The 12,395-nt window shown below is 32.3% G+C and overlaps 1 protein-coding gene across 1 annotated transcript; it reads left to right on the top strand.

The window, feature by feature from the left end:
• The first annotated feature begins 10,314 nt into the window (after positions 1-10,314).
• On the top strand, positions 10,315-12,047 carry LOC103840965 (nodulation protein H). Its single transcript, XM_009117478.3, has 5 exons — positions 10,315-10,460; positions 10,642-10,838; positions 10,914-11,352; positions 11,430-11,585; positions 11,662-12,047. The coding sequence occupies exons 1-5, from the start codon at positions 10,431-10,433 to the stop codon at positions 11,827-11,829; spliced, it is 990 nt and encodes a 329-aa protein (XP_009115726.1). The 5' UTR covers positions 10,315-10,430; the 3' UTR covers positions 11,830-12,047.
• Positions 12,048-12,395: the final 348 nt, after the last annotated feature.

Raw genomic sequence — 12,395 nt, 5'->3', positions numbered from 1 at the left:
CTCAAATAAAGCGTAATCCTCAATGGACCGTCTGAAACTGCGACAATCCCGGTTTAGAGTAGTTTATACTACTAACAAAAGTTTCATTAGTAGTATTATAGAATATTCATCCATATTAAAAATATAATAAATGTTAACAATTAAATTTATTATTTATTTCACTGTATATTTTCCAATAACTATCAATCAATAGTATTTAATCAATTCAAATATTTTCAATTAATATTTCTTAAGAGTATACAATTTATTACTAAAAGTACTTTAAAATTCAAGAAAATTTATTATTTTGGAACGAAGGGGATGTTAGTAGGAGATACATTTATAATGATTTTTAGAATTTTAAAAGTTTATAGTCAGTGGCTAATGGATTCTAACATTCTTATAAAATTAAGTGTTATTGGTTTGATGATTCTTTGATGACATATAGAATCCACTGTTATTCAAAAAGTTTGGGTTTTAAAAATTCTTAACTCTATCAAAATCTAGTGTTATTGAAACTTAGATTCTTAACATTCTAACTTATAAAACAAAACTTTCAAAATATTCCATATATACTCAAGATTCTCAAAATTATTATAGTAGAATAGTTTCATAACTTCTTAAATATGAAAAACTCATTAGAACTTTTTATAAATTTAACAAATTTCTTGATTCTTAAAATCAATCAACTCTCTACCTAATTAAATTCATCTCCTACTAATTTCTTCCAAAAAATAATTTTAGAAAATCATATTTTTGGAAACGGATTGAGTAGATACGAGAAGTTGGAATTAGTGAAGCCAAGTTTCGTGTGATTAGGTGTAACATAAAATCTAGTAAAGACCAAATAAATACAATTGATTCTGTTTTATAAGCCAACCAGTTATAACGTACGGTGTCGGTAGCTCGAATTCTAATATGTTTGTATTTGCTTCTATTGTCATTTATGCTTTTGAATTTCTGTTGTTAATTTGAAAATGTACTCTATTCAAGGAGTATAAATTTGAAGAGTGGTTCAATATTTCACGTAAACTTATTCCTTTTAGCTGTTTTTAGGATTTGTTTTAACTTTTAAATATTGTATTGCAAACTGAAAATAGATCTTGATTAACCATTAGAAAATTGCAATCCATTGAACGTGTCTTGTGGGTGAACTCATTAGAACTCTTTCTTGGATTTAGGACAGGGCAAAATATCCAAATACCAAAAAAACTGAACCCAGACAAAAACAATTATACCAAGTTTAAACTAAAACTAGATTTTGACCCGTGCAATCGCACGGGTGTTTGTTTTCACTTTTCTATACATAAATTATTGTTTTAAAATATAAGTGGTATATATTTTTACTGTTAATCATATACTTAAATATTTATATAACTATTTCAAATACAATAATTTTATAATTTACATGTTATAATTAATTAATTGTTTAAACATTATGTATTTGCCACTTCTTATTATATATTTATCTTATTGTATTTGCATTTAGTTATTAAGCAAATTAATATAGGGGATTCATGAGAAAATATATTTAAAAAATATTTTATATTTAATTTATGCTAAATTCTGACCCGTATTTCAAAACTGGATTTCTTTTTCTAATATTTTTATGTTTATTCATTTTAGATAATTTATTATTGTATATATAAAAGTGTAAGATATGTTAATTTTTAGACATGTATTATATAGTTTGTTAATTTTAAGTCGTTCTATCATCATATTATATTTTAAATAAATAGTTTATATTTATGAAAATAAAATTTATAAATTTATCAATTGAATATAATTTTATCATATTTATTTTAGTATAATAATTATATTTTAACATGATCATGACTATAAAAGTAGATAAAATAGGATATAATTTATTTATTTTCATTTCTAAACGATAACTTAAAATACATTAAGTTATTGTTTAAATATTACACAGATTTATTAGAATTTTTAAAATATAATATATAAATATATATTATATTTAAAATGAAAATATATTATGATTAAAGTAGTTACAAAGATTTTATATTATTAACTTTAAAGAAATACATGTTAATTTTTATACATGTATTATATAGTTTGATAATGTTAACCCATCTTACCAACATATTAGATTTTATTTTTGAACATAAATATTTTATAATTACGAAAATAAAATATATAAATATATAAATTTAATACAATTTTATTATATTTAGCTCAATATAATAATTTTAATTTAATATGATTGATTATGATTATATAATAACTAAAATATTATAGATTTTTTTTATTTTTCATTTTATATAACTGAATATATTAATGTATAATAATATTTAAACTAATTTTGAAATTAGTGAAAATATTTAAATATAATTTCAAAAATGAAGATCTTGTAAAAATCTTTTTAAACAGATTTGTTAGAATTTTAAAATAAATATATTTATATTTAAAATGAAAAGATATCAAAAGATACTATGATTAAAATATTTTAAAAGTTATATTTATTATTAGTCTGAATTAAAATATAGTATGAATTTCTATGAATAGGTCCATTAGGTCCATTTTTTAAAAAATCACACATGAATCAAGGTTGTGACTTCTGTTTTAATATATAAGATTGATAAGATGTCCAAATGGATCTAAAATTTTTGGTATCTGAAGAATATAATCTGAACCTGATCCGAACTAAAGTATTTTGGATATCTAAATATACTCAAATCATAACTGTATATTTAATTATATTATTATTTTATTTTTCTAATATCTAAAGACTGTTCAAAAGGATCTCATGTTCTTCCATCAAAAATTTGGCATTTTTCTGGATACTCAGGTTCAAATACCAAAATATCAAAAATAATCAAAATATCCAAAATAAAAAAAATACTTGAAATGATCCAAAATATTTGAAGATAGTTAAAGAAAATATCCAAAAACACAAAACACTGCAAATACTTTAAATACCTACTGATTCTCTATTTAAATTCCTAAACTGAACCTATTATCATGATACTTTTAGTTATTTAGAGCACATTTAACTGTAGACTCTAAGATCATCTTCAACCCATACCTATTTTTTCCTCTATAATTCCTACAAAAATAAAGTAACTCGATTATAGAGCAAGTTTTGCTCCAATGGTTTAATCTATAATAGAGTTGCTCTATTATAGAGTAGAAAATATAGAGATTTCATTTTTTCACTCTAAATAATAGAGCAACTCTATTATAGAGTAAACCATTGGAGCAACTCTATTTTCTACTCTATAATAGAGCAACTCTATTATAGAGTAAAACATTGGAGCAAAACTTACTCTATAATAGAGTTACTTTATTTTTATGGGAATTATAACGAAAAAAATAGGTATAAGTTGGAGATGCCCTAAGAGAAGTTTTTCATTAAAAAATAAATAATAACAAAATAGGGAGGAACTGAACAAAAGGTTTTTTTTTTTTACAGCAAACATTCACAGACTCATATAAACTCTATAAACCAATTTGACAACTCTGCATCCATGTGTACGACGAAAGACAGTTGTTTCTTAGCATTGTGTGCCAAGCGATCCGCCCTTTTTTTTAACTGAACAAAAGTTCTGTTTTCAAAGTTTTTAAGAAACTTTTTAAAACTTCAGAAGACATATCTCACTCAAGTAACATGAAATAGATGTTTTGATTGGTTTAAAAAATAAAAAGTTAATAATATTATTTTTTCTTTTAGAAACTTTCGCAGTTTATGACCAGTGGAGCTGCTCTTAACATATATTATTCGGATTTATATATTGTGTATTTTTTGTTGTTGGAATTTTAAAAAATAGGTATGTTATGATTTTTTTTATTTTTTTATATAATTTAAATGAATATCCGGACTCACAACAATCTGATCCGAACATAAATCAAAATTTAATATATTCGAATGAGATTTAAATTTTTAGTACTTTGAACCGAACACAAAAGCCCACTTTTACTTGATATCCCGCTTCAAAAATTTTACTTGTTCACCCACAAGACACGTTCAATGGATTGCAATTTTTTAAACAGCTATACATTGAATAATGGAATAAACAGATGAGATAAAAAAATTGAAGAAAGTTTCATTTTAAACTTGATTTTCCCTTAAAGAAATTTATTAGATGTCTCTTTCGTAAAACTATTTATTGAAATTTAATACAAAATATTTAGCATTTAATTTGTCTATTTTTTTTAAATGTAAATGGTGAACTATGTATTCAACCCAAATGTAAAATTTTACCCAAAGGAAACAAAGACGAACAGAGCTATTTAATTAAAATTTTGAGTAATTTCGAAGTAAGAAACTAGTATAACGGTCAATGTAAAATAAATTACAGACTGTGCGCGTGACTTGACACTTACAATTGAATGCAATTTCCACTCTACTTCAAAATAGTTGAATAAGTCAAAATTCATCAATGAAGTTTATTAGAGTACATATTGGTTTATTATAGTTAAGTTTAGTTTAGTATAAACCGAGATGTAAAGCTTACTATATAAACACTTGTATCACCTTTGTAAAGCTCTAACATAAATAATAGAAAGTTCGTTAGATCACTTTCTTCTCCGATTCATCAACTCTAAGATGGTATCAGAGCCTTGAGGCTGAAACCTCAAGCGATCCGTTCTTCATTTTCTTTCTTTGACCTACGATCTATCGATGAATCTCTCGATCGATCTTCTCTCTGTTTCATAGATCGTTGTTCTGATCATTTCCACCGATTTTACGAAATTATACGTGATGGTGGTGATTGCACGGAGATCGACACGTCGTGGTGGAAGACAGGCATCGTCGTCAGCTCGCCGAGCTTCTACACCGGAAGACTCAGTTCCGACGTCGCCTACACCTACGATCGTTGCAGAACTTTCTCCAGATAGCATTCATTCACCATTTCACCTCACCAATAGCGATAATCCAGGTCTTTCTATCATCTCGGAAGTCTTAGATGGTACGAACTATGATAACTGGAGCATTGCTATGAAGATTGCTTTAGACGCTAAGAATAAGCTAGTGTTTATCGATGGATCTGTTCCTAGGCCTCTTGAATCACATCCTCATAGCCGAATCTGGTCTAGATGTAATTCGATGGTCAAATCTTGGATTCTCAATACTGTTTCCAAACAGATCTACAAGAGTATTCTTCGTTTCAATGATGCTGTTGAGATTTGGAAAGATTTGGAGACTCGATTTCATATCACCAATCTCCCCAGATCTTATCAGCTGTCACAACAGATATGGGCTCTCCAACAAGGATCAATGGACTTGGCAACATACTACACTGCTCTGAAGACTCTTTGGGATGAGCTAGATGGAGCTTCTTGCGTCGATACATGTCGTCATTGTGCCTGTTGCAAAGCTATTGATACTAAAGCTGATCATGCTAGAGTCATAAAGTTTCTCGCAGGGCTTAACGAGTCATACTCTGTGATCAGGAGTCAAATCATCATGAAGAAGAATGTTCCTGAACTCTCTGAGATTTATAATCTGCTTGATCAAGACTTTAACCAAAGAAACATTACTCCCGTGATGAATGCGACTGCTTTTCAGGTCTCGGTTCCTGATCAGTCCACAGTTCAGTCCATGCCTCTTCTAAATGCTGCTCAGTATACTGCTCCAGCGAAACAACACAAGCTCACCTGTGCTCATTGTGGCTACAACGGTCACACTGTCGATACTTGTTATAAGATCCATGGCTATCCTGTTGGTTTCAAACACAAAGGCAAGCAACAGACTGATAAATCCTCAACCCCGAAGTACAACAATGCTAAACCAGTTGTCGCTCAAGTAGGATTTGTGGACTCAGTTTCTAATGTTGTTAACAACCTTACTAAGGATCAAATTGAAAGAGTTATTGCCTACTTTAATTCTCAACTGAAAACGCAGCCTATTCAAGCAAATTGTGTTGCATCTACTTCTGGAGGCATGATAACAGCACTTCCCGGTATGGCATTCTCTTCCTCCACACTCTGTTTTGTTGGAATGCTTAAAGCAACGAGTAATGCTCTGTGTACAAAGACTTGGATAATAGACAGTGGTGCTACTCATCATGTTGCCCATGATAGAGATCTCTTTCTTGACCTCACTGATTCCATAAGTACATCTGTTACTCTTCCTACTGGTCTTGGTATTAAGATTGCAGGCATTGGCAGTATAAGACTCACTGACTCCTTGATCTTGAGAAATGTCTTATATCTACTGGATTTTAGATTTAATCTTTTGAGTGTGAGCCAACTCACTAAGGATTTGGGTTACAGAGTTATGTTTGATCCGGGTGCTTGTTTTATACAGGATCCTACCAAGGGATTGATGATTGGGAGGGGTGAACAGATTTGCAATCTCTACGTTCTGGATGCAGTGGATATAATAGGCTCTTCATTCATTCAACAACGGTCTGCCTCGTGTTCTAGTGTTGTTGTTGATGTAAGCTTGTGGCACAACAGATTATGACATCCTTCTATGTCTAAAACAAAAAACATTGTTGATGTACTTGGATTCAAACATATCAATAAAGAACCTTTTCATTGTGCCATTTGTCCTCTTGCAAAGCAGAAACGCCTTCCTTATAATCCACAGAACAACATGAGTCAGAATGCTTTTGATCTTCTTCATATCGACATATGGGGCCCTTTCTCTGTGTCTACAGCTGAAGGTTACAAGCATTTCTTGACAATAATTGATGATCACACTCGTGTGACCTGGATATATCTTTTGCGCACAAAGAGTGAAGTTTTGACAGTCTTTCCGGATTTTATTCAGATGATTGAGACTCAATATAAGAGTAAGGTTAAGGCTGTGAGATCAGACAATGCTCCAGAATTGAAGTTTGTGGATTTCTACAAGAAGAAAGGAATAGTCTCTTATCATTCTTGTCCAGAAACGCCAGAACATAACTCAGTGGTTGAAAGGAAGCATCAGCATATTCTGAATGTTGCCCGTGCTTTGATGTTTCAATCACACGTTCCTCTTGAGCTCTGGGGTGACTGTGTACTCACTGCTGTTTTCATCATCAATCGGCTCCCTACTCCTTTATTGAAAGATAAGTCTCCTTTTGAAGTTCTTACCTCCAAACGAGTCGATTATGGTGGCTTCAAAGTCTTTGGATGTTTAGCTTACTACTATACATCAACAAAGAATCGACATAAGTTTCAGCCACGATCAAAGCCATGTGTTTTCCTTAGATATCCTGCAGGCTATAAGGGTTATAAGCTTCTTGACTTGGATACTAACTCCATTCATATATCACGGAATGTTACATTCCATGAAGCCATATTTCCCTATGCTAAAGATCACACTGAACCTTATGAAGATATATTTTCCTCTGCTCCAATCCCTGAACCTACTTCTGCACCTAATAGTGATTTACATGTAGAAGAACCTGTTGCTGTTCCAGTTACAGAAACGCCACTAGCATATGTTGGTTTATCTAAGGCAGAAGGCAAGAGGATTTCAAAGTTGCCTGCTCATCTTCAAGATTACTATTGTAATATAGCAGAGAGTGATACTAATATACCTTATCCCCTCTCTGCATATACATCTTTTGCTAGTCTCTCTGAAGATTACAAGGCCTATATCTGCTCTGTTGCTTTGTATCCTGAGCCATCGAGTTTCACTCAGGCCAAGCGTTTTGATGTCTGGCTAAAAGCTATGAATGACGAACTCATGGCTTTAGAAAGTACTAATACTTGGACAGTCTGTTCTCTTCCACCAGGCAAGCATGCAATTGGGTGTAAATGGGTCTATAAAATTAAAATTCATCCTGATGGCACTCTTGAGAGGTACAAGGCTCGCTTGGTCGCTAAAGGATACACACAACAGGAAGGTATTGATTTTGCTGATACATTCTCCCCTGTGGCTAAGATGACTACTGTTAAGACACTGTTATCTGTATCTGCTGCAAAACAGTGGAGCCTCACTCAACTTGATATCTCTAATGCGTTTTTGAATGGAGATTTGGATGAGGAAATCTACATGACATTACCTCCAGGGTACACACCAAAGGAGGGGGAATCATTGCCACTTAATGCTGTCTGTAAGCTACAAAAATCTTTGTATGGTTTAAAGCAAGCATCACGGCAATGATTTTTAAAATTCAGTGGCACTTTGCTTGGTCTCGGCTTTCAAAAGTCTAACCAAGATCATTCTCTATTCATTAGAAACAGAGAAGGTGTCTACACTGCAGTATTGGTTTACGTTAATGATATAATAATCGCTAGTAATACTGATACTGATGTTGATCAGCTGAAGATTGATCTCAGTGAAGCTTTTAAACTTAGAGATCTAGGCCCTTTGAAATATTTTCTTGGATTGGAGATAGCTCGGTCTAGTAAAGGAATCTCTGTAAGTTAGCGTAAATATACCCTTGGGCTCTTGGAAGATACATGCTTACTTGCTTGCAAACCTTCTTTGATTCCCATGGACCCGCATGTTAAACTTTGCTTGGATTCCAAGGAACCTCTCCTCGATGATCCTGCTACTTATCGCCGTTTAGTGGGACGCATGATGTATTTGACAATCACAAGACCGGATATCACATTCGCTGTCAACAAGCTTTGTCAATACACTTCGGCTCCAAAGAAATCTCACCTCCAGGCCGCAATGCGCGTTCTTCATTATCTGAAAGGAACTGTCGGTCTTGGTCTCTTTTACTCGGTTGAATGTGATCTTGTTCTTCAAGCATTCACTGATGCTGATTGGGCTTCATGCTTGGACTCAAGACGGTCCATATCAGGCTACTGCATGTTTCTTGGTAATGGTTTGATCTCGTGGAAATCAAAGAAACAGCAAACTGTTTCACATTCATCCGCAGAATCTGAATATCGAGCGATGGAGTATGGTTCTCGGGAGGTAATTTGGTTAAGGAATCTCTTAACTGAGTTACAGTCACCGCAGCACGGACCAGTTCCTTTCTTCTGTGACTCTACTGCAGCCATTCACATTGCAACAAACCCGGTTTTTCATGAGAGAACGAAACATATCGAGCTGGATTGTCATCAAGTTAGGGAACGTGTTCTACTTGGTTTCATCAAGCTTCTTCATGTTCGAACAAACAATCAGGTTGCTGACATCTTTACAAAGGCTTTATTCTCTCCACAGTTCTATACTTTGGTTGGCAAGTTGGCATTGAAGTCAATCTATATGCCATCTTGAGGGGGAATATTAGAGTACATATTGGTTTATTATGGTTAAGTTTGGTTTAGTATAAATCGAGATGTAAAGCTTACTATATAAACACTTGTATCACCTTTGTAAAGCTCTAACAGAAATAATAGAAAGTTTGTTAGATCACTTTCTTCTCCGATTCATCAACTCTAAGAAAGTTAAAAAAGGTAGTCAATTTCTACTTCGAAATAAACTTTCGATTAATACTTTTTAGAATTTTTCTTCGATTCACCCCCGTAAAGTTTACTGCCCTTAGAATTCATGAACTTGTATGTTCATCAACCAATAGTATTTTGTTATTTTGTATTTTATATTTTTTTTAAAGAAACAAAATAATATATATTTACTAAGTTATATTATGTTTTAAAAATAAAAAGAATAAAAAATAAAATTAGTTGCAAAAATATATTCTTTTTAAATAGTTCTAAAGCCATCAGCAAAAAACTAAATCTTAAATATTAAATCATGAACTTTGGATAAATCTTCAATCTTTGGATAAACCATAAACCTTAGGATTTCGGATCTATTCAAAAGTTTACTTTTTAGAATTAAGGGTTATTGTTTATAATTTAAGATTTATCAAATGGTTTAAGATTTATCCAGAGTTTAAGATTTACTCAAAAATTTAAAGTTATATTTAGGATTTAGTGTTTTGCTGATGGCGTTAAAAATATTTACAAAAAATTATTTTTTTTGTAGCAATTACTATTTTTTATTTATTTGTACTTTAAAACATAATATAATTTAGCAAATACTAATTATTTTGTTTCTTTTTTAAAACTATAGAATATAAATAACAAAATACTATTAGTGGTTGAAATTACATTCCCAAAAAAACTCTTCTTTTTAACTACAGCTACAGTTTCTACTTCAACACTAATTCAAGGACACTCGTAATGACAGACAATACATGATACTAGTATATTTCAACAATGAAATATTATACTAGTAGCTTAATAATAATTTCCTGATACTTAATATTGAATATGGGGAGAAAACGAAAGCCAAACTAGAACTTGACTAGAACAAAAAAACAATTAATTAATATTAGTCTGAGATTAATGAGCGAAGAAGAAAAAGACAGTCCCCATGTTTTAATGTCAGTGGCTCGACTTTCCACGAGGTTGAAACTTTATAATTTTATACAAAATCTCTCTTTGCCCAGACCCTTAAAATGCTAATCTCTTTTGGCCTTCTTCTTCCTTCTCAGATTCTCTGTAGAAAATCAATGAATCCATCTCCTCCCCCTATCTAAGCTCCCTCTTCTTCTCTTCTAACGTTTGCTCTGTTTCATAAGCTTCCAGAAGCATCAATGGCGGAGTTCATCTGTTTATACGGAAAGGTCCTCTCTTTCTACCTTCTTTAATGATTTAAGCTTCTGGGTTTCTCTGCATGTTTGTTTTATCAACTGAATCAAAACCTTCTCTTTATAACATTTAAAGTTATGGTTTTTAAAGCAGTTAGGGAAGAAGAAAGATTCACTTAGGAAACTGTTTAATCAGGGTTTAATGTTGATGTAACAGGACAGTGCATCTATTGTAATAAAGCAACCAAAGAGATCACCTTTGTTCCTAAGAATGATAGTTTTGGTGTTTGCAATGGTCTGTGGTCTCTACATTTCCTCCGTCTGCTTAAAACAGTTCAGTTTCCAAACCTCACAACTTGTCCCAACTCCTATCACTACTCGGATTCATTACCCAAAGCCACAGACTTTCAATAGGTAACAACAACTCTTTGTTCTGTTTCTTTCTTTCTTTGTTTGTCTATTCACTTTTTTCTTTCTTTTTGAAAACAGATCTGAATGTGGGCACAATCCGGTGAGGTTCTTTGCGATACTCTCAATGCAGAGATCAGGAAGCGGCTGGTTCGAAACGTTGTTAAACAGTCACGACAACGTGAGTTCCAACGGAGAGATCTTCTCGGTCTTGGACCGAAGAAGGAACGTTTCTTCAATCGTTAAGACTCTTGATAGAGTTTATAACCTCGATTGGTTTACGAGCGCTTCGAAGAACGAATGCTCTGCTGCGATTGGGTTCAAATGGATGCTTAACCAGGGTTTGATTGATAACCACCAAGAGATTGTTGATTACTTTAACCGGAGAGGTGTCTCGGCTATTTTTTTGTTCAGGAGGAATCCTCTGAGGAGAATGGTTTCTGTGTTGGCTAATTCTTATGATCGCTACGCTAAGCTTTTGAATGGAACACACAAGTCTCATGTTCATTCTCCTGAAGAGGTTTAAAACAAATCTTTTGATTTTTTTGTTTTTGTTTTGGATTCTTGATTTTTTGAAATAGTTTCTTGGTACTGCAGGCAGATGCACTTTCTAGGTACAAGCCTGTTATCAACTCATCATCGTTGATTCATGATTTGCAAGAAACAGAGAGTTTAGCTGCAAAGGCATTGGAATATTTCAACACTACTCGTCATATGGTTGTCTTCTATGAAGATCTCATAACAAAACGGACGGTGAGGTTTCATAACAATTAAAGATTTTAAAGTGATGTACATTTCGCTTGACTTCTTTTTGGGGTGTTTGATGCAGAGACTGGAACAAGTTCAAGAGTTTTTGAACATTCCTGTGAAGAATTTGTCGAGCAGACAGGTGAAGATACACAGAGGGGATTTGTCAGATCACATCAAGAACTGGGAAGATATAAATAAGACATTGAATGGGACTGAGTATGAGAAGTTTCTAGGAGCAGATTACTAGTGTTTTAAAAAAATAATTAATTATGCCATGACTCTTTCTTCTACGTTTAATTAAAGGTTTTGCAAAATGCAAAATAGGGTCTTTCTTGTTTTGAAACTTCTATATTAGCAACTGGCTGTATAGGGGACTGGAAGATGTATTTGCTTTTGGAGTTAATTGCTCCCTTTTAGAGATCAACCAAGTTGCCCTTAGTAAGACACTTATTTTCATGGGTGAAATAGGCCTCTAAAAAGGCCCATGAAAACCATCAAGAATCCTGTTTTTAAGGAGTTTTTTAAGATGCTAATTTTGTGGCCTTAATATAATCATGTTGGGCCTCTTCTCGTCGACAAAGATTAATAATCATGGTGGAGAAATTAGGGTGAATGGTTTATTCCTACATCTTCCAATTTTTTTTTACCAGTTGAATGGAACAAAAAAACAAATCTCATTCTAATGATTTCTTTGAAAAATCTGAAAAAAAAATGGAATGTAGTTATAAAACATTCATAATTAAAAAACTTCATGAATAAGTGGAATGAGTGAAATGAAATTCAATTTTTTTATCCTATTTATCTACGTTCCAT

Source organism: Brassica rapa, chromosome A09 (genome assembly GCF_000309985.2).
Source record: "Brassica rapa cultivar Chiifu-401-42 chromosome A09, CAAS_Brap_v3.01, whole genome shotgun sequence".
Classification (NCBI taxonomy): Eukaryota; Viridiplantae; Streptophyta; class Magnoliopsida; order Brassicales; family Brassicaceae; genus Brassica; species Brassica rapa.
The sequence above is the reverse complement of the archived record's forward strand: the minus strand, read 5'-3'. Positions and strand labels throughout refer to the sequence as shown.

Excerpts from the sequence above, each read along its gene's own strand:
- LOC103840965 (XM_009117478.3), top strand. The coding sequence starts at position 10,431 with ATGGCGGAGTTCATCTGTTTATACGGAAAG. Across the intron at positions 10,461-10,641 it reads TCATCTGTTTATACGGAAAG|GACAGTGCATCTATTGTAAT; the intron begins GTCCTCTCTTTC and ends TTGATGTAACAG. Across the intron at positions 11,586-11,661 it reads ATCTCATAACAAAACGGACG|AGACTGGAACAAGTTCAAGA; the intron begins GTGAGGTTTCAT and ends TGTTTGATGCAG.